This window comes from Muscardinus avellanarius (genome assembly GCF_963383645.1).
Source record: "Muscardinus avellanarius genome assembly, chromosome: 4".
Taxonomy (NCBI): domain Eukaryota; kingdom Metazoa; phylum Chordata; class Mammalia; order Rodentia; family Gliridae; genus Muscardinus; species Muscardinus avellanarius.
In genome coordinates this window covers 110,843,691-110,867,344 of record NC_137789.1, presented here as the reverse complement: position 1 = coordinate 110,867,344, position 23,654 = coordinate 110,843,691, and the positions used below count along the sequence as shown (strand labels likewise).

Sequence of the window (23,654 nt, the reverse complement as noted above, 5' to 3'; positions counted from 1 at the left end):
TTGATTAACCAGAATACTCGGGGGACAGGAATTCTTCTTATGGAGGCTTTCAGATTAACTCAGGGGAATGTCAGATACAAACAAAAATATTTTTCTTCACTGCTGTTAACCAAGTTTTATACACACATTTCTTGCCTCAAGGTGTAGAGAGCAGTGGGCAGGGAAGAAATCTCGCCCAGTGCCTGATATCGTGTGGCCCTGGGCCTGGGCTTCAGTGACACCGCCCAGGAGTCCAGGTGCCCAGACTGCTAGAGATTGGCCAATTCTTTCAAAAGCTGGAGCTTTGTTTTACTAAAACTTTATCATGAGATTACTCCAATTGATGTTATTCTTTCTGTAATATGCCTCTTGCTTTAAAAAGAAAAAGATTAAAATAAAATTTCTGGTTCCTGAGGGTCCCCTTAGTTACATTCTGATTAACTGAGGTGCTTGTCTGTGTGATGTTCCTCACATGTTCAATATGTCTTTCTATGGAATGTGTTCAAAAGGACAATATCATCGGCCCCTGGAACAACATTCCCTGCAGCTCGGTAAGAACGGTCATGAGCTGCCCGCCCTCTTAGATGATGTTCACAATTGCTGTTGGCTTTTTTTTCGCCATTTTGGGCCTGATGTTGCCTTTCCGGCTGAGCCCCAGGAGCTCCCCTTTCTTGGGAAGTCTGCAGAGTTCTCTTGAAGACTCGGCCTGCTCGTGCACGGACTTGGCGGGCTGCATGCCGGCTCTCTCGTCCCTGGCTTTCTTCAGGTAGTTCCTTCCCTTGGGATGGAAATGAATCTTGAGGTCAGGGTGGCTACACACAGAGTGCGGGTATCCTCGGCTTCTACAGATGGTTGGGTGAGAGTGGAGGGAAATGAGCAGAATGGAAGATCTTTTTCAGTCTTATAAGCATCAGAACTACTTGTGACACAGCCACTCCTTCATGCCACAATGTGACAGTGCTCCCACTGAGACAGATCAAAAAATTTCTGGGACTCCCCCCTCAAGAAGTAATCGAACCATATAATACCGGATTTCCAGGAAGACATTACTAGCCCTATTAACAGTGAGGCACAGAAAATTTAAATGACTACCCAGACTAACACACACCGTTGGTCTCTTGAGAAGATGGGTCTAGAACCAGATCTCTCAACTCTTTAAGTGTCTACGAGATTCATAAAAATTCACTGTGAAGCTGGGCATGGTGGTGCATGCTTGTAATTCCATACTTTGGAGGCTGAGACAGGAGGATCATGGGTTTGCGGCCAGCCTCAGCTACTTAGTGAAGCTCTCTGCAACTTAGAGAGACCTTGTTTCAAAGTAAAATATAAAAAAGGGCTGAGGTATAACTCAAAGGTAGAAAGCTCCTGGGTTCAATCTCCAGTACTATACATAGCCAGACGTAGTGGCACACGCTTGTAATCCCCACACTTGGGAGGCGGAGACAGGAGGATCGCGCAAGTTCGAAGCCAGCCATGCTGGCTTAAAAGATCCTGTTTTCAAAAAAAAAAAAAAAAAGGTCTGGGAGTATAGCCCAGAGGTAGAAGGGATTCCAGGAAGCCCAGTACCACACACACAAAAAAATCCATCATGTAGATATTATAAAGCATATAATTTACATAAATAATGTATACTACATTAATAGTACCTTTACAGAGCTATTATTAAAGAGAAAGCTGAGCTAGATAATATTATAAAATACTACTCTAGCACTACCATAGGTCCACATACCAATAGACTTTAGCATATCTGAAAGGCACATCAATATTTTATAGTCAGGTTTACAAGCAGGTTAATTTCCACCTGAGCCTCTCAAATCCACTTATACCAGAAATATCATATAAAATGCAACAGAAAAACATAATACAAACATTATCAAATGGCCCAAGTAGAAAAAGCTATACATACAGGCATTTGGGTTTCCTATTTGAGGAGATATCTGTAAGCTGAAAGAAAAAAAATAAGAAAAATCATTACTTAACTTGAAGGCTGGATTTGAGCTGGAAAATCTTTCTTGTATTTTTAAGGAATTGCATTCATATCTGAGAAGTAGATAACTGCTACCTGTTGCACTATCACTCCTGTCACTGAACAGTAATGCTTGGGCCTCTGCTTACTCAGGCAGCCTCTGGGCAGCTATGGAGATTTCCAAGAAGCCTATATCAGCAGATCTCCAAAAATTTTAGAAAGTCCATGTGTTTCCCTATAGATCAATGTCTGAAGAAGCATGTTTGTTAAAACTAGAATGATGTGCCATTATTTTTGGGGTAATCAGGCTGGATTGGCAGCTAATTTACTAAAGCTGTGGCTGATCACAAAGTCTCAACTAAGAGGAAATTGGCATAAAATGTTTATTGCCTAAAATATATCATTTCTACCACCAGAGCATATGATGATCAACCCTGCAAATGACTCTGAGGCCATCATCTGTTATTGAGATTATTTTTCACTCCTGATAATACATGCAATAAAATGTTACTTTTGTAGCTGGGCTCAGAACCTCTTCATTTACAGAATAAATTGATAATGAATATTTTGTGACCCAGATGTCTCCATCCAGTTTATAGACAAACATGTGTATCTGCAGCCTTCATGTTGCTGTCCTCCCTCATGTAGCTCTGACTAGACAAAGTGATGCCCCATCCGCCAACTGACAGAAGAGAACAAAGAAAATGTGGAGAAAGGGCCACCTTGACATTTGGGCTGCTGTGGCCAAGGCACACTCAGTGTCTGCTAAGGACTAGGTCCAAGATGATGATACTAAAATTCATGGATGCTCAAGTCCCTTATATAAAAAGCTAGTATTTGCTTCTGACCTATGCATATTCTTTGTGATACTTAAAATCATCTTTAGATTACTTATATTACCCAATAGCACATAAATGTTATGTAAATAACTGTTGCACTGTTTAGAGAATAACAACAAGAAAAAAACCCATGTGTGTTCAATACAAATGCAATTTTTTCCCTCAGATATTTTAAATCTGCAGCTGGTTGAATCTACAGATGTTACTGCACGGACAGGGAGGGCCTATACCTCTAAAATGTAAGCATGCTGATTTAGGTTGCTATGGGTTTGGGGCAACCAGACACCTAGCTCTTATACAACTTCCCCTCTGTGTAAACAGTAGCACTGTACACCCACTTGTTTAGACCAAAACCTTGGATTTCTTCCCGATTCCCTTTTCCTCATTTGCTAAATCCAGTCCCTCAGAAAGGCAACTGGTCTTTTCAGTCCTGCCCCCAACACACATCCTACATCCATTTCTCTCTACTTCTCCCACTGTCTCCTGGCTGCCAGCCCCCTCACCTGCTGTCATTATAGTCTTCTACCCAGTCTCTAATTCTTGTATCCCTCCCCTCCATATCCCACAGAGCAGTCAGAATGATTTGCTATGACATAGACTGCCTCCTGCTGAAGACTCCCAGTGGCTTCCCTCTGCACTGCAGAACAGATCCAAACTCCGTATGCGATGTGCAAGGCCCGTTATAATGGGTCCTTTCCAACTTTCTCACTCCATCTCTATCACTCAGCCAGGCCAAGACCTTTCCCTCCCGGGCATCTGGGCTGCCTCCTCAGTGCCTAGAATGGCCAGCTTCTCACTTTCCTCAGAGCTACGTCCTGCTCCTTACCCAGGCCACGGTGCAAATGCTGCCTCCTCAGAAGGGCTTTCCTGACTGCTCAGTCTCTAGTTCCCGCACTCTGAACCCCGCAACACGTCTTCTTACTTCTGGTCCTTAGAGGAGTCTTCATGGTGTGAGATCGTCTTCATTTATTTACTAGTTTACTCCTGGGTCTCTCTCTTCACTTAGAGTAGGAGCCTTTCACAGTGGTTCCCCCCAGCGCCCAGTAAGTGTTATGCCCCCAATAAATATGTGTTAAATAAATTACTGCTAGTCCTAATTTAGTGGCCTGCAGGAAATAAATGTAACATTTAAAATGAGATTATCCAAGCTGTTTCATGACCTTCCACTGGAACAGTTCTGTGAGTGATTTTGGCAGATGGCATATTAGGTCACTTTGTGTCTAATTCGACAGCATTTTTCAGAACATAAAGATAAAATATCTGAGTAAGCATACTATATTTTTAGAAATCAGCCAGGTGAAAAAGTACACAAATGCTCCTGAGGATTCAGGGAAAGATACAGATGCCAACACATTATTTCAGAAAAGGTACTGAATTTGAAGAGAAGGTAATTTTTTTATATAGAACAGAAGCATTGAAGAATTTTAATGCTAGAAGTCACCTTAGAAAGAAGTAGCTCACTTATCAATCTAGGAATTTTGCTGAGAAAAAGAAGGGAGAGGAGAGAGAGAGGGAACTAAGGTGGACAGAAGAAGGAGCAGGAGCTGAGCTGGCGATGGTGTTCCTGACTGTTCTGGAGAAGGGGGCGTCGGGCAGAACATCTGCTCACCCCGGTGTCACTGTGGCAAGGAGCTGTCTGGGTGGGTAGAAGCTGAGGCTCTAACAGTATGGGTTTCTTGGTGCTCTTTACCTTGACTGGGCGAAATGAGTTACCAAGTATGGGCCTCCAAGCTTTCCCTGTTATTCTTTATATCTATATCACAGATGACCCAGGAGGCCTGCCTTAAAACTCTGATCACTTCAGAGACAGGGCTCCTCATTCTATAGGTGGGTGTATATCTTTACAATGAAATATACTAAGCAAAAAAGGAGAAATGGCCACAGGGTCTGTAGTCTATCTCATAATGTGGCATGTTATGGTTCAAAGCAGAGCTTAGAGGATTATACATGGGAACTACCCTTGCCCAATCCTAGTCAGAAATCACACAGCTCGTTCTTGGTCCTCTCAGAGTGATGTATCTTCTCTCCAACAGCCAGTTTCCCTCATCTCAGCCTGATTGCTCCTGCTCATGCCCAGCTCCTATTTCTAAAGTTTTTATTACATTTTAACTGCTCTTCATTTTCTTTAGATCAGTCAACTCTTCCTTGGGCAGAACAAGCCAAGCTTGTTAGAAGATACAAACATAAGTACTTTTAAACTTCCCACCATATTTGAATGTATTTATGTACATTCAAGCATGGTATGTGATGTGTACTCACACAGATTGTTGTGCATACGTTATCTGGCTAGAAGATGCCACTCAACTTTTGGTTACATGATATAATGCTAAGAGAAATAATGGCGGCTATGTCCCTTAAAAGTATTCGATTTTCTAGCTGTGAAAATAAACTGGGCCAGAGGAAGAGAGCAAAGAAATACAAAGAAAGAGAAAACAAATGGCTCCCATGCTTCCTCCTTGCTTTCCATTGCCTCCTCTAAGATTCCTCTTGGTTTAATACAGGAGGATCATACATTTCTTAGTGTTGGGTGAATTATTAGCCTAAACACTGAAAATATTAATGCCACACATCAGTTTTATAATTCCTAACCATTAAAGTCAAGTGATAATCAGATCATTTAAAAGGTTATTATCAGTTCGGAGGCTGAGACAGGAGGCTCGTTCTCAGCCAGCCTCTGCTATTTAGTGAGGCCCTTCACAACTTAGTGAGACTCTGTCTCAAAATAAAGAAGAAAAAATAGAGCTGGAAGTATAGCTCAAAGGTAGAATGTCCCTGGGTTCAATCTCCAATGCCACACACACAAAAAAAAAAAAATTAAATAAATAAATAAATAAATAAATAAATAAAAGTATGTTATCAGCCTGGCATGGTGGGCTCACCCGTAATATCAGTGAAGGATCACAAATTTGAGGACAGATTCAGTAATGTAGCCAAACTCTCAGTAACCTAGTGATTCTATTTCAAAACAATGAAAAGGGCTGAGGGTGTGTAGTTCAGAGGTAGAATGCCCTGGGCCCAATACCTAGTAACACACACACATACACAGAGAGAGAGAGAGAGAGAGAGAGAGAGAGAGAGAGAGAGAGAGAGAGAGAGGAATAGAGAGGCTATTATCATTTGGATCTAAAACATCCCTCCTCCCCCCTAAAAAAAGCTCCTCCATTGCAAGTATGGTGCCTAGTGCAGCAAAGTTCAAGGTGGGACTTTAGACAATGGATCACAAGGGCTGTAACCTCAAAGGTGGATTTTTTTTTTTTTTTTTTTTTTTGTGGGTCTGGGGGTGGAACCACCCAGGGGCATTTGACCTCCGAGCTACAACTCCTACCCTATTTTATTCTTTATTTTGAGACTGGGTCTCACTAAGTACCTGAGGCTGTCCGCGAACCGTGATCCTCCAGTCTCAGCCTCCCAAATGCTGGGATTACAAGTGTGCGCCACCACGCCCGGCAAAGGTGGAATCCATTTGATGGGTTAATAGACTTACTGGGCAGCAACTGTAGCCAGGTGCACTATGACTAGAGGCAGTGAGTCACTAGGAGAGTTCCCTGGGAAGGTTGATATTGTCCTTGACCCCTTTCTCTCTCTGTCTGTCTCCCTTTCTGCTTCTTGGCTGCCATGAGCCAACAGCTTTCCTCCATGCTGCCACGATGTTTCTGTCTTGAAGCCGAGGATGGTGGACTGAACCTCTGAAACCATGAGCCATATACACCTTTCCAGTGATGGAAAGCTGACTAACACAGAGGCCAAAAGACTTAAAGTGCATTAAATGCAACACCTTCATTTTATAGAAAAATTATAGATCCAGGAAGACAGACTGCCTTGCCCAGTCAGAAGCAGGTTATGGATGTTCTGAAAGCCAGGTCTTTTCGCTTATATCTGGGCTCCATGGCCTCACGTCAGAACCCTCTCTTGAGAGAAAGAAAGATGGAAGAAGGAGGCAGGACAGGGCTCAGTATCCTTCCACTACAGCTAGTCAAGACTAGAGTGTCACAGTTTCCCAAGGAGGAGAGAGAGGGAGTAGTTGGGAGGTGATGGTTCCTTCTGAAGAGTGCTACATGGAGAAGCCCACAGACATCCACCCAGAAAATAATAAATATGTCATACATCAGTGCCTGCTTTGACTACAGTGCTGAAACTTCACAGATGTAACAATTTACCTCCTTACAGTTTACTATTGTTCTGGAAAGTTCTGGGGTTTACCTTGCTGTATTATTCTAAAGCTGAGTATATATATATTTTCTTTTTTAAATTTTTTGATTGGTGCATTGTAGTCATATATCTTAATGGGATAAAAGACTTGTGTAGACACACATGCACACTGAGTATATATTTTTAATGTAAGCTCCATATATTTTTTCTTCATTTGTTTGCTTTCTTCCTCTCTCCCTTTCTTCTGGTTGTCTGTCTCCTTCCTTTGTCTTGTCTCTTTATTCACTTGTCTTTCATTCCTTCTTCGGGATAAGTAGTTTTAAATTGTATAATCAGCCGGGCGTGGTGGCGCACGCTTGTAATCCCTGCGCTTGGGAGGCAGAGACAGGAGGATCGCACAGGTTCAAAGCCAGCCCTGCGCTGGCTTAGGAGACCCTGTTTCCAAATTAAAAAAATGTAAAAATAGGTCTGGGAGTGTGGCCCGGAGGTAGAAGGGCTTCCAGCAACCCCAGTACCACACACACAAAAAAACTGTATAATCATATTTGCTTTTAATCTGGATTTCAGTTTAGAACTTCTTAATCAACCAATAATGCTAATCTTTTGGTTAGCATAACTGTTTTCTATTTTTCTTTTCCTTATGTTGCAGTACACTTCCTTATAGTACAGTAAGAAAGGTCATTGTTCAATCTGGGAAGAAGATAAGCATAAATAAAGCTAAACAAATAATGAAAATGTTGTTAAGAGACCATTTTTGGGTATCAAAAATCCTTTCTTTGGCTTTATTGTCTATACCACACCAAGGAAACTGTACGGCGGGGCCATATGACCACCACCGTCTTCACCTGGCACGGTTACTTGTGTCTCCCCATCCTCCAGAAAGACCAAGGGTCTCCATAAAGCCACTAAGGTTCTTTATCCATATTCAGGGTTTTTGTTTTCTTGTGTGTGGTACTGGGGTTCCTGGAAGCCCTTCTACCTCCGGGCTACACTCCCAGACCTATTTTTATATTTTTATTTGGAAACAGGGTCTCTTAAGCCAGCGCGGCTGGCTTCGAACCTGCGCCATCCTCCTGTCTCCGTCTCCCAAGCACAGGGATTACAAGCGTGCGCCACCACGCCCAGGCATATTCAGGGTTTTCATTTAAATTCCAGGAGTTCCTTAAGCCCTTAACACTCTCTGGAAAATAGTATGAAGAAATCTATTATAAAACTATCACCTGTCTTTTTGAAATTCTACTTAAGGAATGTTTACCCCACTGACACTGTAAAGCAGCATTTTCCTCCCTATTAAGGAAAACAAATATATGTGGTTGGATCTTGCTTTACTGAGAAGGACCAAAGCTAGCAGAAGATTCTCTTGAAGAGCTCTAAAAGAGAATAACAACTTCTGATCTACCTGATCACCAAGATTGGAATGAATGATTTCACTGAATGCCATCATTTTGTAAATATCAAACAACTGCTGCCAATTTAGCGCAGTGGGGAGAAGCTGAAGCACTAGTAGGTGCAAACCAGGGAACTAGCGTATTTCCAGGCACCTCAAAATCATTTCACAACAAGGCACAGCCAGGCTGTACTTTCAGATGATGCCTAGAGAGCCCCTGCCTGCCCCCGACCCAGCCTTCTCTTCCTCTCTCCTTCACCGTTCTTGGTTGCCGGGCACTCACCACGTGCTTCACTGATGCCCCGGCTCCGGCCAGAGGCCTGCTGGCTTTGATAGTACTCTAGCTGCTTTTCTGCCAGTTCTACCCGTTGCAACAGATTCTCAATGAAGTCCTGGAGCCGAGCTTTCCCTTGAACTTCCTTCTCAGCTGCTGCTTCCAGGAAATGGTTGAATGTAACAACTTCTCTGCAAGGCAAAAAAAAAAAAAAAAAAAAAAAATATCAGAACACAAAGTGGAGTTTTGAGTCAGGAATTAATTCATGCAATACATATTGATGGATACAATCACATGCTGGTTATCATCCCAGACAGTGAGGCTATGGCCATGATGAAGAGGTAAGATTACATCTTGGTGATGACATGGAGACATGACATTTTGGGAGAGGGATAGTTACTCTAATATATATATATATATATATATATATATATATATATATATATATATATATAGTCAGGTAGTGGTAAGGGCCGAGAAAAGTGAATCCCTGCAAAAGGGACAAAGTGACAGAGGAAAGGAGGGCGTGGGTAATATTTTTAGAAAGCAAAGTGGATGGGAAAACATTTGCACAGAGTCCTGAAGGAAGTCCTGAGGAATGAGCGTGAGACACCTGGGAAGAGGGGACCAGGCAACCCGGGGATGTGCAGATGAAGCTGGGGTTTGGACAGGTGGTCTGAGGGAGGAGCGGGCTGAGTGTTCTAGACTGTATTAAAAATAGTTGGGAGCCCAGTGGGTGCTTTAGAGACAAGTTTGGACATTGATTTTAAAATTCTGGTTATTAGGGAGAAAAGACTACAGAAAGGGCAGGTATGGACAGATGCAAAAGGTTCCACAGAGAGCCTAATCAGTGCACATCGTGAGTCGCTCTGTCCTACAGGGTATTTCTGAGTTAAGAACAAACCAGCCCAGGCACCTTGGGACCAACCCAAGGTATACTAGGCAAGCTAGCTTGGTACTGACATAGGAGAAGCCATGGGCAGGGGGCCGTCCCTAAACAGCTGAGCAAAATACTCATACAGTGTTCTTTCATCTATATAATTCCTTATAGACTCACAAGACCAGAACAACTCTAATAATATTTATTATCATTTTATATTTTCCACTTATTTTATTTACTTTTTCTTTTTGGTGGTACTGGGGTTCCTGGAAACCCTTCTACCTTGGGGCTACACTCCCAGACCTAATTTATATTTTTATTTGGAAACAGGGCCTCTTAAGCCAGCACGGCTGGCTCTGAACCTGCGCGATCCTCCTGTCTCCGTCTCCCAAGCGTGGGGATTACAAGCGTGCGCCACCACACACGGCAAACATATATGCTTTTTATAAGAAGTTCACATAAGCTAGGTGTGGAGACACATGCTTGTAATCCTGGTACTTGGCAGTCTGAGACATGAGGATCACAGGTTTGTGGTCAGCTTCAGCAAATTAGTGAAGCCCTCTGCACCTTAGTAAGACCTTGTTTTAAATTAAAATAAAATAGGCCGGGCATGGTGGCGCACGATTGTAATCCCCGTGCTTGGGAGTGTAGCCCGTGCGAGTGTATCCCGGAGGTAGAAGGGCTTCCAGGAACCCCAGTACCACCAAAATAAATAAATAAATAAATAAATAAATAAATAAATAAATAAATAATAAAATAGGACTAGGAACATAACTCAGAGGTAGAATGCCCCTGGATTCGGTGTCTAGTACCACAAAAATGTACATATAATACATTAACAATATCAATAAGAAAATAGCTAAGCCTCCATTATTTTGAGACCACCATCATTAATGTTTTTGTAGCCATACTTTTTTTTCTTCTTTGGTACTGAGAATTGAAGCCAGGGGCACTATACTGCCAAGCTATATTCCTAGCCCTTTTTTTGTTTATTTGGTTGGTTTTGCTATTTGTCTTTTTTTGTTCTTAATTTTTATTTTGAAATAGGGTCTTACTAAGTTGCCGAGGATAGCTTCAAACTCGGGATCTTCCTGTTTCAGCCTCCCAAGTACTCAAGATTATAGGCATGCATCACCATGCCTGGCTATGAACATCTTTTAATGGACATGTGCGTGCATGTGAGTGCACACACACGCACACGCACACGCACACGCACACATGCACCAGAAGTTCTCATTTTCCTTACCTTATTCTTCCCTTCTCAATTCCCCTCCTCTATAACTTTTTTTTCAGGCCAACACCAAGTAATCAGTACTACCAAAAGATGTTTATTATTATGGATCTCTTCACCTTATTACTTTGACTTACTAAGAAATCATGACTATTCTTAGCCATTCTGGCATCTGTCCTAAGGCTAATGAATTCCATAGTTTTACTACCCATTAGATATACTATTTCCTTCATGTATGTTCAAAATCTCTCAACCTTGAAAGAGCGACCTCTCCTTTTTCTGACCACATTCAACTTACATAGTCAGGACTCTAAAGACCGATTGCTCTCCCATCAGCCTCTTTTGATGTGGGTTAGTAAACTTTAATTCTTGGATTTCTAACCGTATCCAGTTGTTCTAGACAATTAAGTGTGTTGCCTATATTGCACCTTCTCAACTTCCACTTGACATTATTTCCAACCAGGCCCCATCATTTCTTGAGAACAGAAGTTCAGGGGAGTCTGGCTTGGGAAGTCAGTTTTGTCCATGATCTTCACAACATAGCAGGTGGCTGCTTGCAGCTCCTTTGCTCTGCATTATTAGCCAGGGTGCCGCTTTACCATGGGTCATGATTCTTCTTTCACAGATATATTACATCATACTTGACCAGATTGGAACTTTATTGACATCAACTATACAGTAGTCACACAGGTCTGCAAAACCTTGGAAGTTGTATACTTATAAAAGCAGAGAACAGACTGGCTCTAACAGCAATTCAAAGAAATACTAGTGATGCCAGCCCCCTTTTTGGCAGCTTCCTATCCAGGAGCAAACGAAAACCCTAATCTCATAATAATTTCATCATCTTTCAATAGTTAAGAAAAACATTGTCTTTTTGAAAGAGCTTTCTTTCATCATCATATTTCAATTTTATTTCCAGAAAATGCCACATGAGCCTTCAACTGAGAACATGCATTTTTTTAAGATCCTGGGCACAAGCCAGTTTTTAAATTCTACTGTCATTTGCCTTCTAGGTGAACCACAAACCTTAACGAGCAGCAAAAGAGTAGAGGGTCTGTCCAGGTCTATACCCAGCTCTCTTATTAATGCTTGGTTATGGTTTCGATCCTACAGATGAAGTAATGTCACAACTCAAAAGCTACTGGAAGCACAGCCCAGAAAAATGGCTGTTGCATGTCCTTTTCCAACATTAAAAGCTTTAGTTCATTTAGAGTGAAGCCCATTAAAGAGATTTTCTGGGTGATATTTAGGATAACTGAATCATGAAACAATATCCAAATGTACTTACAGGGAAAATAATAAAAAAACTAAAACAAAAAGCTAGCCAATTTTTGTTTCAATTTACTCTGATTTATAATAATTACTATATTTGTCTCATTACAGAGATATTTCACATTTATAATGAGATATTTGAAAACTGATCTGTTGGACCATCCAACTGGGCAGGAGCTTTGTTCTCTGTTTTAAGCCCCACATTCAACACAATGCTGAACCCATAGACAATAAATATTTTTGTAATTAATATTTACAAAGGACAAAGTGGGAACCAAAAATCACCCCCATAATTCCACCACGCAGAGGTTACTATTACCAACATCCTGAATTTTTTCCAGTCTTTTTTCTCTGTGCATAAGTGTTATTCTTGGTCTTGGGCTGCCTATGAAAAAAGGGTAATATCTGACAGCTTTATCTCACAGGATTAACACTGTAAAATCCAGAGGACAAATACGAATGAAATGCTGCTTATGATGGTGGCTGTCTTTTGACATCACATAGGGTTTTGTTGCTGGTTGCAAATAAAACTTAAAAATCAGTATGAAAGCTCCTAGCCAGTGGTGGACTGTTGTTCCATGTTGTAGAAAAGAAGGATCTTTGTCTAACCTCCCTCATCCAATTATCTTATGCCTTGAAGCTGAGAAGTTAATAACCTTTGTATTTTTTAACCAACCTGGCACTGATGCTAACCCAACTTTAGTTTGAAATGTATGACATCAACTAGAAAAAGAAACAAACAAACAAAAGGCCATTAAAACAAGACTGAAAGCCGGGCATGGTGGTACATACTTGGGAGGCTGAGACAGGAGTATCACAGGTTCACAGCTAGCCTCAACTACTGAGTGAGGCCCTCTGCAACTTAGTGGGACCCTGTTTCAAAATAAAGAATAAAAAATGGGGCTAGAGATACAGCTTGGAGGTAGAATGCCCCTGCATTCAATCCCCAGTACCACAAGAAACAAAAAACAAACAAAAACAAAAAAACAAGGCTGTTAGTTTAGTGTGATTCTGTCTTAAAAGAAGTTAAATACACGTGACAGAGGCCGACAAAGTCCATCAGGCTGAGCTTGTGCACGGTATCTTAGTGAAGCCAGTATCTCACTGTGGAATAGCAGGTATGTCCGTCTCAGATCCTTCATTCACATCCTGCTCAGCCAGATGAACCACCTCCATATTTCTCAGAACTACCTCTCTATTTCCCCAAGGAATCTTGGGAATTTTCTGAATGGAAAAGAAAGAAGTTTAAGTATTTGGCATTTATAACCCCCTTAATAATTATACTCCAAACAGTAAAACACTCATTCAAAGTGCAAGACAGATCAAAAGACTTCAATGTAAGAGGAGAAATTGTTCACTAATATGGTTTCAAATCCTATATTACAACCAATATTCAAGAAACTCCCAATTTTTGTATTTTGGCACAGTATTAAATGGATCAACTACTACTATCTGAAAAGTGTATTAAAATGCCCCTCCGTTTTCCTACTTTATATCTGAGAAAGCCTAGATTTTCTTCACCAATTTAATCAACCAATAGATTTGTAAGTCTGAATTTATAATTACTAATGTCCAGCTGCCTTCTTATGAAGTCAAACATTAAACATATTTGTAAAACTTTTGAAACAATGCCACTCTTTTTACTAAGCTAGTTCTGGGGAAATAGTTATTTTTTTTCAAAAATATGGTATTTGTATTAACACGAAATAGGTTCATGTTACGGGAGAGGCAGGCACTGAACACAGCAAATATCAAAATACAGAATTACCAAAGTGAGTCAAATGTGACTAAGAAATAGATCATATGATTTATCAGAAAAAGCAGTGAAAGACTCGTGTGGTTTTATTTCAGCTTCTCAACCCCCTTACTTAGAATACAGTGTGAAACTGGAAGGCCAAGTGAGGCTATAGGGCAAAGCTGAGTGAAATTTGATTAGGGTGCGCTACAGCTTTGGGGAAATTAATGTTTGCCGGTTCTCAGACATCTTTGGCCTTATTTTTAATTTCTTATTATTTAAAAAAGAAAGGTTAAATGTAAATAAATCTAAGGTTTTATGGGAAGTATGCTTATTTAGAGTAATATTTGACTGTAAAGGAAAAAAAAATACCAGTATAATGTAAGAAACTGACCTTGAAGTTCATTATTATGCAGAATGACTCGCAGACCTGGAAATCTGGCAGTATTTTGGGATTCAGAGGCATTCAGAAACTGACACATTAGAAAGGGCACTGAGGAGAACAGCCCTTTTGTACAGTCAAAGACTTGGAAAAACATATTCATTCACTCAGAAGCCATTCATTTACAGGACGACCGTAAAGTCCGAACTATAGAAAATATTTTATTTTTCTCAGATCAAACTCCCCTAATGACTTTCTGAGGTCGGTTAAAGACAGGTTAATTCAGAAAAACCATTTGAACAATGCACCTACCCAATATGCACTACAGTCTTGCACGGGCACCGACCCATGCATTGTTAATGAGACAACGCGCCAATCCTCTGCTGTGTTACATATAGTCTACTCTCTACAAACCATTTCAATGTCTATTTGAACTCCCTCCATTCCTGCACTCAGCCGGATTCTTCCTTTTGCACATGCCAAGTTCTCTCCATTGGCCTCTCCGTAGTCTCCACAATGACCCTCTAACCTCAGGCTCTCCTGCTAGAAACCATTTCCAGACACAAACTCTAGAGCAGATATGATGGTCTGCATGCCTGCCACAGAACCTTGTACCCTACATCAGTGCACATCGCAGAGGACCAATTGTGCCATTTACCCCATTTGACCATAAAATCTGTGCAAGCTCAGGGACTTTATCTCCTCCTTCATTAGGATGTCCCCAACACCTGAGTCCAGCACACAACAAAGGCTCAGCAAATTTCTGCTAAATGCATAAAATGTGTGACTACATTCCTAGTTGAAAATATCAACTAACAAAAAGACCCTTGAGTTTCATTGTTCCTTGTTCCAGACAAGTACTGGAGTGTAAATCCAATGAGCGCCCTGTGGGAACCGCTCACAGGAGTTGGGTAGAATCTACACTTGGTGCTACTCCTTTATTTTATTTTTTCCTGGACTAAATTGAACCCAGGAACATTCCCCACCTCTGAGCTACACCCTCAGCCCTTTTTATTTTTATATTTTTTATTATGTTGAGACAGGTTCTAACAAGGTTGCTGAGAATCTCACTGTATTGTTAAGGTTGTCCTTGAACCTATGATCTCCCTGTCTCAGCCTCTCAAGTACTGGGATTACAGATGTGGGCTACCACATCTGGTGTAAGAAGCTGCTAGTTGCTTTTGTGTGTGTGTGTGGTGCTGAAGATCAAACCCAGGGCCTCGTGCATGCTAGAACAGCACTCTACCCCTGAGCTACACCCCCAGTCCCCCTCTCCTCTATTCTTAAACAGTCCTTTAACATTGGCGTCTCTTCCCAAAGGCAGAGCTCTAACAAGTTATTTAAATTTCATTTTTCATTACTGATTTATGAACTTCTTTGGAGGTATATGAAATGATAAAAATACCTCCACCTAAAAATAGCCTAGCTATTGATCACAGAGCACCTCAGACAGCCTGGAATGTCAGCCAGGAGGCAAACCCAGAAACAAGAGGCAGCTGCTCAAAGCACCAGCAACAGAGCTGCCAACTCAAAGGCCTCGGTGGGCTCCTGGGCTCCCCGGGATGCCACCATGCCAGCCTGCACCAGCCCCACTGCTGGAGTCAGGGCCCATCTCTTCTCTTCTTTGATGTTTTTTCAGTAGTGAGGATTCAACCCAGGAGCATTCTACTTATGAGCTACAACCCTCGCCCTATTTTTTTTATAGTCTTTATTTTGAAACAGGGTCTCACTAAGTTGCACAGGGCCTCACTAAGTCGCTGAGGCTGGCCACGGACTGGTGATCCTCCTGTCTCTGCCTCCTAAGTACTGGGATTACAAGCGTGCGCCACCACGCTCGTCTTCTCCTTCACCTTTTACTTCATCCTTCTTTTTTGGATTCTTTGAATAAACCAGTAGGCTTCCCATTAAGAATGTTTAAAAAAAAAAAAAACTCAAGTGAGATGATCAAATTCTTTTCACTCGTTCTTAATAGAACAATACTATATTCTAAGTTCTTTGGGCTGGGTATGGGCACAAAGAGAGATATGGAGAGAGAAATAGAGAGCACTCCCAAATGTTACCAAATGGCATCCCTTAAAAAAAAAATTGTCTTACATCTGGCTTACTCTATATTAGTTTGTATGTCTGCAGCAAACACAGCATGAAAGGAGAGGACCTCATTTATGGAAATGAACTAAGAAGGTAGAGCTAACAGATCCCCTCTCTGCCCCACTGGACTCAAGATGCTTCCTGGCCTCTTTCCTAACTTTGTAGCAATGTGGACACCAGGTTGTCTACTCACCGCTTTAGCCGATCAAAACCTAGGAGTGGCTTAAGTAAATGGCAAGAGGGTTTCTGCATGCAAAACAGGTTACCAAGTCGATCTGGCCTCTCAAAGGCCAGCATTCCACAGCCAGCTCTGGGCACTGCAGCTCAGGCCGCCTCTCGGTCTCTTTCATCACACCCTAATGATCTGTTTGCTGTCATGTTTCCTTCTGCTCTCTATAGCAGGAACTGCTTTGGGGTTAACCACCGTGTGGCCGGAGCTGGAGGAGACCCTGGCAGTCAGCAGGCTCTCGGGAAATGCTGGTCTTCTGCAGGACTCCGAGCAGGAAGCAATGCAAAGGGAGAAGCGAAACTGATTCTATCTCTTGTAGTTCACAAAGCAGTAGGCTGGATACTAGAGATGGAATCACAAAGAGGCCCCATGAGGCAATCAAAAGCTGCCAGTGGCACATGCCCTACCCCGACTGGGCGAGGGCATCGGGAGGGTCAAGCTGAAAGGCCTTGCTGGAACGTAAAAGTCCTGGGCTGGTGTTCCTGAGGCTTAATATCATGACCAATGCGTATGATGCTACCCTTTCTCCACTTCCAACACCTTTGATGCCAGCTGGTATTTGCTTTAATCACATCAGAAAAATAAATGATGTCACCATGGCAGCCCTCTCAAAATAGCAAAGGAGCAAGCCTAAAGCCTATTCCAAAATGGGCCACATTTGGTATTACATAAGTCTTGACGCTTTGGGCAGAATATCACATTTTTGGAAGTCTGGCTAGGACAGAGTGAACTAATGGAAAAAGCTCACAGCAGGGAAACAGGGAAACTGGGTTTCCGTTTCAGCCTTATCACTAGATCTTCATCCTTGGGCAAGTCCTAGTCTGCTGCTTTGGGCCCTATTTTGTGCCTCTGTGAAGTGAGCATGTTGTCCTGAAGGAGACAGAGACAGAGGGTCCCTTCCAATTTTAAAATCAAAAGCACACCACACGGCTGCCCCTTCGATGTCACCAGTGCAAATCCCAGCCCTCCTCTTCATTCCCTCGGTTGTGGCCTCCCCATGCAGGAAGGTCTGCTCTCTAATGTTCTATCAACCTGATACCATGGCTTGCGCCTATACGCTTGTTAAAGTGACCCTGTGCTTGGACATGGACATGGGTATGGTTTTGCTTCTTTTGTAGAACACTGGCACCTTGGGGGAAAATACCAAGAACTATATGCTCCCCACAGCGCTGCGTTGAGCACCTGCAGCATTTTACCACGTGATAAATACATGTGGGGCTTCTTCTACTACCACCCTCAACTTCTCCAAACCCCAAGAGACTGGCTCAGCCCCCACCTAAGTTCATTCCTTTCTTGTTAAGGGATACCTTGCTGCAAGCTGGCCAGGATTGATTTACCTGATTACAGACAGTGCTACCCAAAGCTCTGACTCCTCGTCAATAAGTAAACACCTGCCTTACCACGACTTTTAAAGTCACACTAGCTTCGTGAAGATGAGCAAATTTTTTCCTTGGATTTGCACTCCAGAAATAGAAAAACACCTCCCTATGAAGGTATAAAGAGATTCATTTATGAAAGCATAAAATATTGCCAATTCAAACAACCTCCTTTGTTATGGTGCTTAGCCATCTATCATATATAACTTTCATAGTGTGAACTGATTTGACCTATAGATGGCCTGAGGGCAGATGCAGCCCTGGAATCTTTTGTTTAGTTTTTTGGGAAAGAAAAGGATTTTTATAGTTTGAGGGGAAAATCCATAGGCAAGAGCGCCTTACGTGAATGCTAAATACCAGATTTTTGCATTTAAAAAAAAAATCAAAACTATCACTTGTGTTTCAAAGGGTCCCCAGGTTTAACTGAGTTTCAAATGGGATAGTAATCATCCTTTTCTTAAAATGGGCCTTGAGCATGCTGGTGGAAGAGTTTGGCAGGGCAGCATAGTTTTTTGGCCTGTTCCTTGGCCAAATGGCGTCTGCCCTTACAAAAGGCCACTTTTGTGGAGGGCAAGGAGGAAAAGGCACAGCCCAACCATGCGGATCTAGTCACATCAAGCAGGCATGAACGGTCCATGGGGGTCCGCGGGTGAGCAGCTCGCATGCACCTGTTCAGATGGAGGGAGGAGGGGCGAGGCCAGACACTGCAGACCTGAGGGCGCTGGGGACAGGCGCTCCCAGACCCAGAGCTCCAGTGTCCTCCATAAAGACAAGACTCTTTCAGTTCCATTTTATGTACAGAAAGAGCGATTATTGGAGGCTTGAATACAGGCACTGAGAGGATGGGCCGAAAGAAAAGCCTTAAAAAATAAGTACTTTGTTTATTTTGTGTTTAAAGGGTAAAAGCAATTTCACTGTATTTTTATTCTAAGTATTTTTTAAATCATTGTTCTTCTATTAACCCCAAAATGACATACTACAAATCAACTAGCGCTTGGGATGTACCTCCATGGTAAAGTATACGCTTAGTACACACGAAGTCCTGGGTTCAATTCCCAACACCAAAAGAAAATAAAAAAAAAAACATGTAACTTACCCTGAGGTATATTCACAAAAATATGCACAAAGATGTATAAGGCTCTTAAATGAGGTATTATTTTAATATTTGGAAAATGGAACAGAGCTATGTATTCCTCTGTAGCAATCTGGTTAAATCAACATGATGTATCCATGCCTTGAAATACCTCATAAAAGTCCAAAGGATTGGCATGATTCTGTATTTAGGACACAAAAGAGGCCTGAGACGTATTATGCTAAAACAAAAACAGCTCCAAGTGGCTGGATAGTATGTGTCATGATTCTATTTGGAAAAATATAGTAATGCAGAGTGTAAATTACTCATGGCTGTATGCATCCAGGAAAGGTCTGGAAAAAAATGTTTACTAAACAGTGCTGTTTCCTGAAGATGGGGTGGGGTATTCCTGTTGAGGTGAGGATTTTTTTTTAACACATACAGTCCTATCTCTTAAACATTTTTATAACTCTGTATTTTTCATTTTGTGCTCAAGTGACAGCCTTGGATTAACCATAACACGATATCATTTTTGGTCCATGCATGGATCACTTTAATCAGTTATTTTTTAGTAAGAAAGCACTCTTGAACCACCACCCCAAACAAAAGTTAGCTCTCTCACAATGGCCCACATCTAACCATCCATCCTCTCCATCATCCTGTCCTCCCCTCTCCAGGCAGCCACCACCCCGCTCCCCACATGCATGATCACTTGTATAATTAATAAAGAAAATAGGACAAATAAATAAATGCAAACATTAAATCGGTGGCCTTTTGTTCTCACTGTTCTCAAACCAAACAGAAAAACCACAAAGTTAATTCTCTCTTTTTTTTTTTTTTTTTTTTACGAATAGAGAAACCCCATCTGCCATTTCCCCAGCAGTGCAATGTAGGTCTCTTTGGTGGGTGTGACATGTCAAAACACAACCTTCTCACCAGGAATACCAAAAGATGAAGAAAGAAAGAAAGAAAGAAAGAAAGAAAGAAAGAAAGAAAGAAAGAAAGAAAGAAAGAAAGAAAGAAAGAAAGGAAGGAGGAAAACTTTACCAAAAACATATCTAGTATAGTTGGGCATGGTGGCACACATTTGTAATCCCAGCATTTGGGAGGCTGAGACAGGAGGATCACGCTTAGTGGACAGCCTCGGCTACTTAGTGAGGCCCTTTGCAACTCAGTGAGACCCTGTTTCAAAGTAAAGAATAAAAAATAGTGCTGGGGGTATAGCTTTGGGGTAGAATGTCCCCTGGGTCCCACCCCCCCCCCAGTACCACACACAAAAAATCTAGTATGAATAAAAAATGTCTAGGCATCCATCAAGGTAGAACATGAGCATTTAATTACAGCAAGTAAAAATCCCTTTAACATAAAGGGCTTCTCAGGAAGTTTTAATTATTATATATTAAGAAATGGCACAAGATAGAAGAATGCTAAGGGCAAAGAAAATATAAAAGCAAACCAGTCTCTAGAAGTCTACCTTCCAGGATGTTTTAATCTATCAATTTTTATGTCCTTTGAATCTGTGAATTCTAAGCCTCCATTTAAAATGAGACCTGACAGTCTACATTTGGGAAATACATTGAATTGTCAGGTATGCTTTTTGAGTTTGGGTTCAGTCCATACTTATAAGGAAATGCTTCTCTAAATACAGTGACTTTTCTGTGACTGCCTGTGACTTGTGGAACCAATGTTAATGCTTGGCAGACAGTCAAGACTTATTCTAGTATCACACATCATTTTACAAAAAGAAAAGTCTCAAACTCAAACCACAGAAGTAAAACTATATGAGGGAGTGTTTCCTCTGAGTATCTTAATGTTTCCTTCTTCCAAATATAAATTAGAATTCTTTTGCAGTTCTGAGCCTTGAATCCAAGGCTTCACACATACTAGGCAAGTGCTCTACCAATGAGCTACATCCATAGCGCAGTTATCGTTAAATGGATTCTTGACTACTGACATTTCATTAACATGAACAGCAAATAAGCCAAAAATGATTTGCATTTGGATAATATTTTCATACTTGACTGTGATAGTATCTCATGTTCTTGACTATATAATAGAAACTGTTAGGAGGAATGGCTCTCTGGGCATGCCCTCTCTGCCTTCCCATTCAACCCACACGTACACACCATCTGATGCTGGGAACAGATCCCCTAAAATCATTATCTAGGTCAGATATGGTGGCACAAGCCTTTAATCCCAGTACTTGGGAGGCAGAGACAGAAGGACTATAGGTTTGAGGAAAGCCTCAGCAACTTAGCAAGGCCCTCCCTATTTCAAAAACAAATAAATAAAAAGGGTTGGGGGATGGAGTTAGGAGACAGAATGTTCCTGAGTTAAATCCCCAGTACCAAAAAGAAAAAAAGCATCATCGGTGGGTTGCAAGGTGGCAAGAACTTTATATATTTATATATATACGGACTTTAATGTTGCTGGATCACAGGCCCCACAGAGAGAGTATATAATCTCAAAGCTCTGTGCCTCCTGGCTCAACCCTATCAGTGAGAAATGCAGCCCACACACCTGCACACAGTGCAGACCAAGGCTTGCTTAACCCTTGCTCCTAACTTGGGGAAGGGTCTGTAGAGCCACGGGGTTAGCATCCCATCATGGGGCCACTTACTCTTCTTTCCTAAGAAGCTCCTCCTCGGACTCCATCAGGCGTTGCCTCAGCGCCGCGATCATTTCCACCGCGACGTCCACCTGTCTGTTCAGGGCCCGCTCTCGTCTCTGAACTTCCTGCTTTTTCTGAGTCAGCTGCACAAAAGCTGCCCGAACCTCCAACAGTTCGGCAGTTTTCTGGGCCAACTCTTTGGTGAGTTTATCGATTCTCTTCTCGATGGTCCTATCCACAGCCTCCACCATCCGGTTGAACTTTTCTCTGACATGTGCCTCGAAAGAAGCTTTGGTGTCTGAGGTGGGAAGTCCAGGACTGGACCGTGGCCCATCCAGTGAGTCTGCACGGACGTCCATGGCAGTGTAGGTCTGCACGTAGGACACAGGCCTCTCCGCCACCACCTCGAATGGCTTCCGGTCCTTGGAGTGTTCATGTGAAATGCTGTACAGGTTAACATAGCTTGGTTTCTGCTTCACCACGTTACCGTGGCTCTGCAGTTTGCCCTGTTTCAGGAGTTCTGAGGAAGTGAGTGGGTCGGCGTCTTTGAGAGATGGGAAGAGGCTGCATTTTGTCAATAGGGTTCTTTCTTCGTAGCTGTGACTGAATTCCAGATGGGCCCTCAAGGACGACAGGCTTCTAAATCTGGTATGGTCTCCACACCTCGGGCAGCGGAATGGCAGGCACACAGCAACATTCTCAAAAGACTCCTGCCAAGGATATCTGCCTTCCTCAAAAGCCTTCTGTTGCATTACTCTGAAAGTCCTGGGGAGAGAGGAGGAATGGGTAGTTTACATTTCTGTTAAAAATTTTTTTTTAAATGCTACTATGATTGCTGCTCTTCCTCATAAGGACAGTGGGTTTTTGGTTTAAAGCAGCATTTGCTTGGAACATTTTACATTGATCCTTGTGCTGAAATGGAAACCTGCAGCCCAATCTAGCCACATCCATTTGTTTCTGTATCATCTACGCTACTTTTGCACAACAATATCAGAAATGAGTGCTGTACTGGAGATAGATGCTATGGCCTGCAAGGCCAAAAAATATTTATTACTTGGTCTTTACAGAAAAAAGAAAAAAACACCTTGCCAAACCCTACCTAGAATAAAAACAATGAGCGATAGCCCCTCTTCATAGATGAGAAAACTGGAGTAAGGAGATAAAGCGAAATGACCAAGGTCAGGTAGAAAGTGGCGGGTTCAGAGGGAAACTCGAGTTTCTTGCCCTCCTGGATTTGGTACGCAACATAGAAAAACATGCCATGCATGAATATAAAAACGAGAGAAATCCACGTGAATTGTCAAAAATAGGTCCTAAGAGAACAGGCCCAGTGATCTTTCCTCAATATAGAAAAGTTACTCTAGTGACCACGATGGTTACGCACACCATCAGCTGAAAAATTTTTCAACCTGAGATTTTATTTTTAGTTTTCTTTAATTATCAATGTGATAGCATAAATCAACGTGTAATTGTAATAATCATGGTTTCATTCTCAAGCATTACTGAAACTTGGGGACCCTATGTGTCAAATATGATTTCATATAAGCAAGGCCACAGCCAAGATTTTATTATAACATGTAGTGTTCTGGATGGATTTGTCTCGTCTCTGATCCTGTTTTAACCTCTAGAGATGGCCAATGTTTGAACCAGGTAGGTATCAGCATAACTCTTTTAATGGCAGGAAATTCGTGTTTCCTTGCAGAAAATGCATGACGTTCGCCGTAGCAACAGATGACTGTTATAGCCGAATTCTGCAAGCGGTGCGTATCTATTCTCTCCAGGAAGGGGTTTCTACTTAAATGTAACAAGCATCAGGCCCACAAGGAGGGAGCCCCGGATGGAGTCTTAGGGTGAAAGTACCTTTACTGGGGCCTCAACGTCTTCATAAGCAGAGGTGCAAATGGTCCCCAGACAGCAAGGCAGGCAAAGCTTCCAGGTTAATAAGCCTCTGGCCCCTAGAGAGGGGAACCTCTTCCTGTGCAGCGCCGCGATATTTAGCCGCTGCTTTGCTGCGGGGTGGGATGCCAACCCCGGCCCAGGGGCCGGCCACAGATGCTGGCAAGGGGTGAAGGGAGGGGAAGTCGGGATCTAGAGGGGCAATAAGGAGAGGGGTGGCTTCTCTGGGTGGGGAAATGGGTTATCACGCACTCCTGAGCGCGCAGGCTGTTTGGGGCCCAGTGGAAA

General features: G+C 42.2%; 1 protein-coding gene across 1 annotated transcript; it reads right to left on the bottom strand.

Annotated features, from left to right (window-relative positions):
• Positions 1-559: 559 nt before the first annotated feature.
• On the bottom strand, positions 560-22,222 carry ZNF365 (zinc finger protein 365; the record flags this gene model as incomplete). The annotated part of the gene is given in 5 exon segments (XM_080695157.1): positions 560-821; positions 1,886-1,923; positions 8,604-8,618; positions 8,620-8,785; positions 21,480-22,222. Coding segments are annotated over 5 exon segments (1,224 nt in total).
• Positions 22,223-23,654: the final 1,432 nt, after the last annotated feature.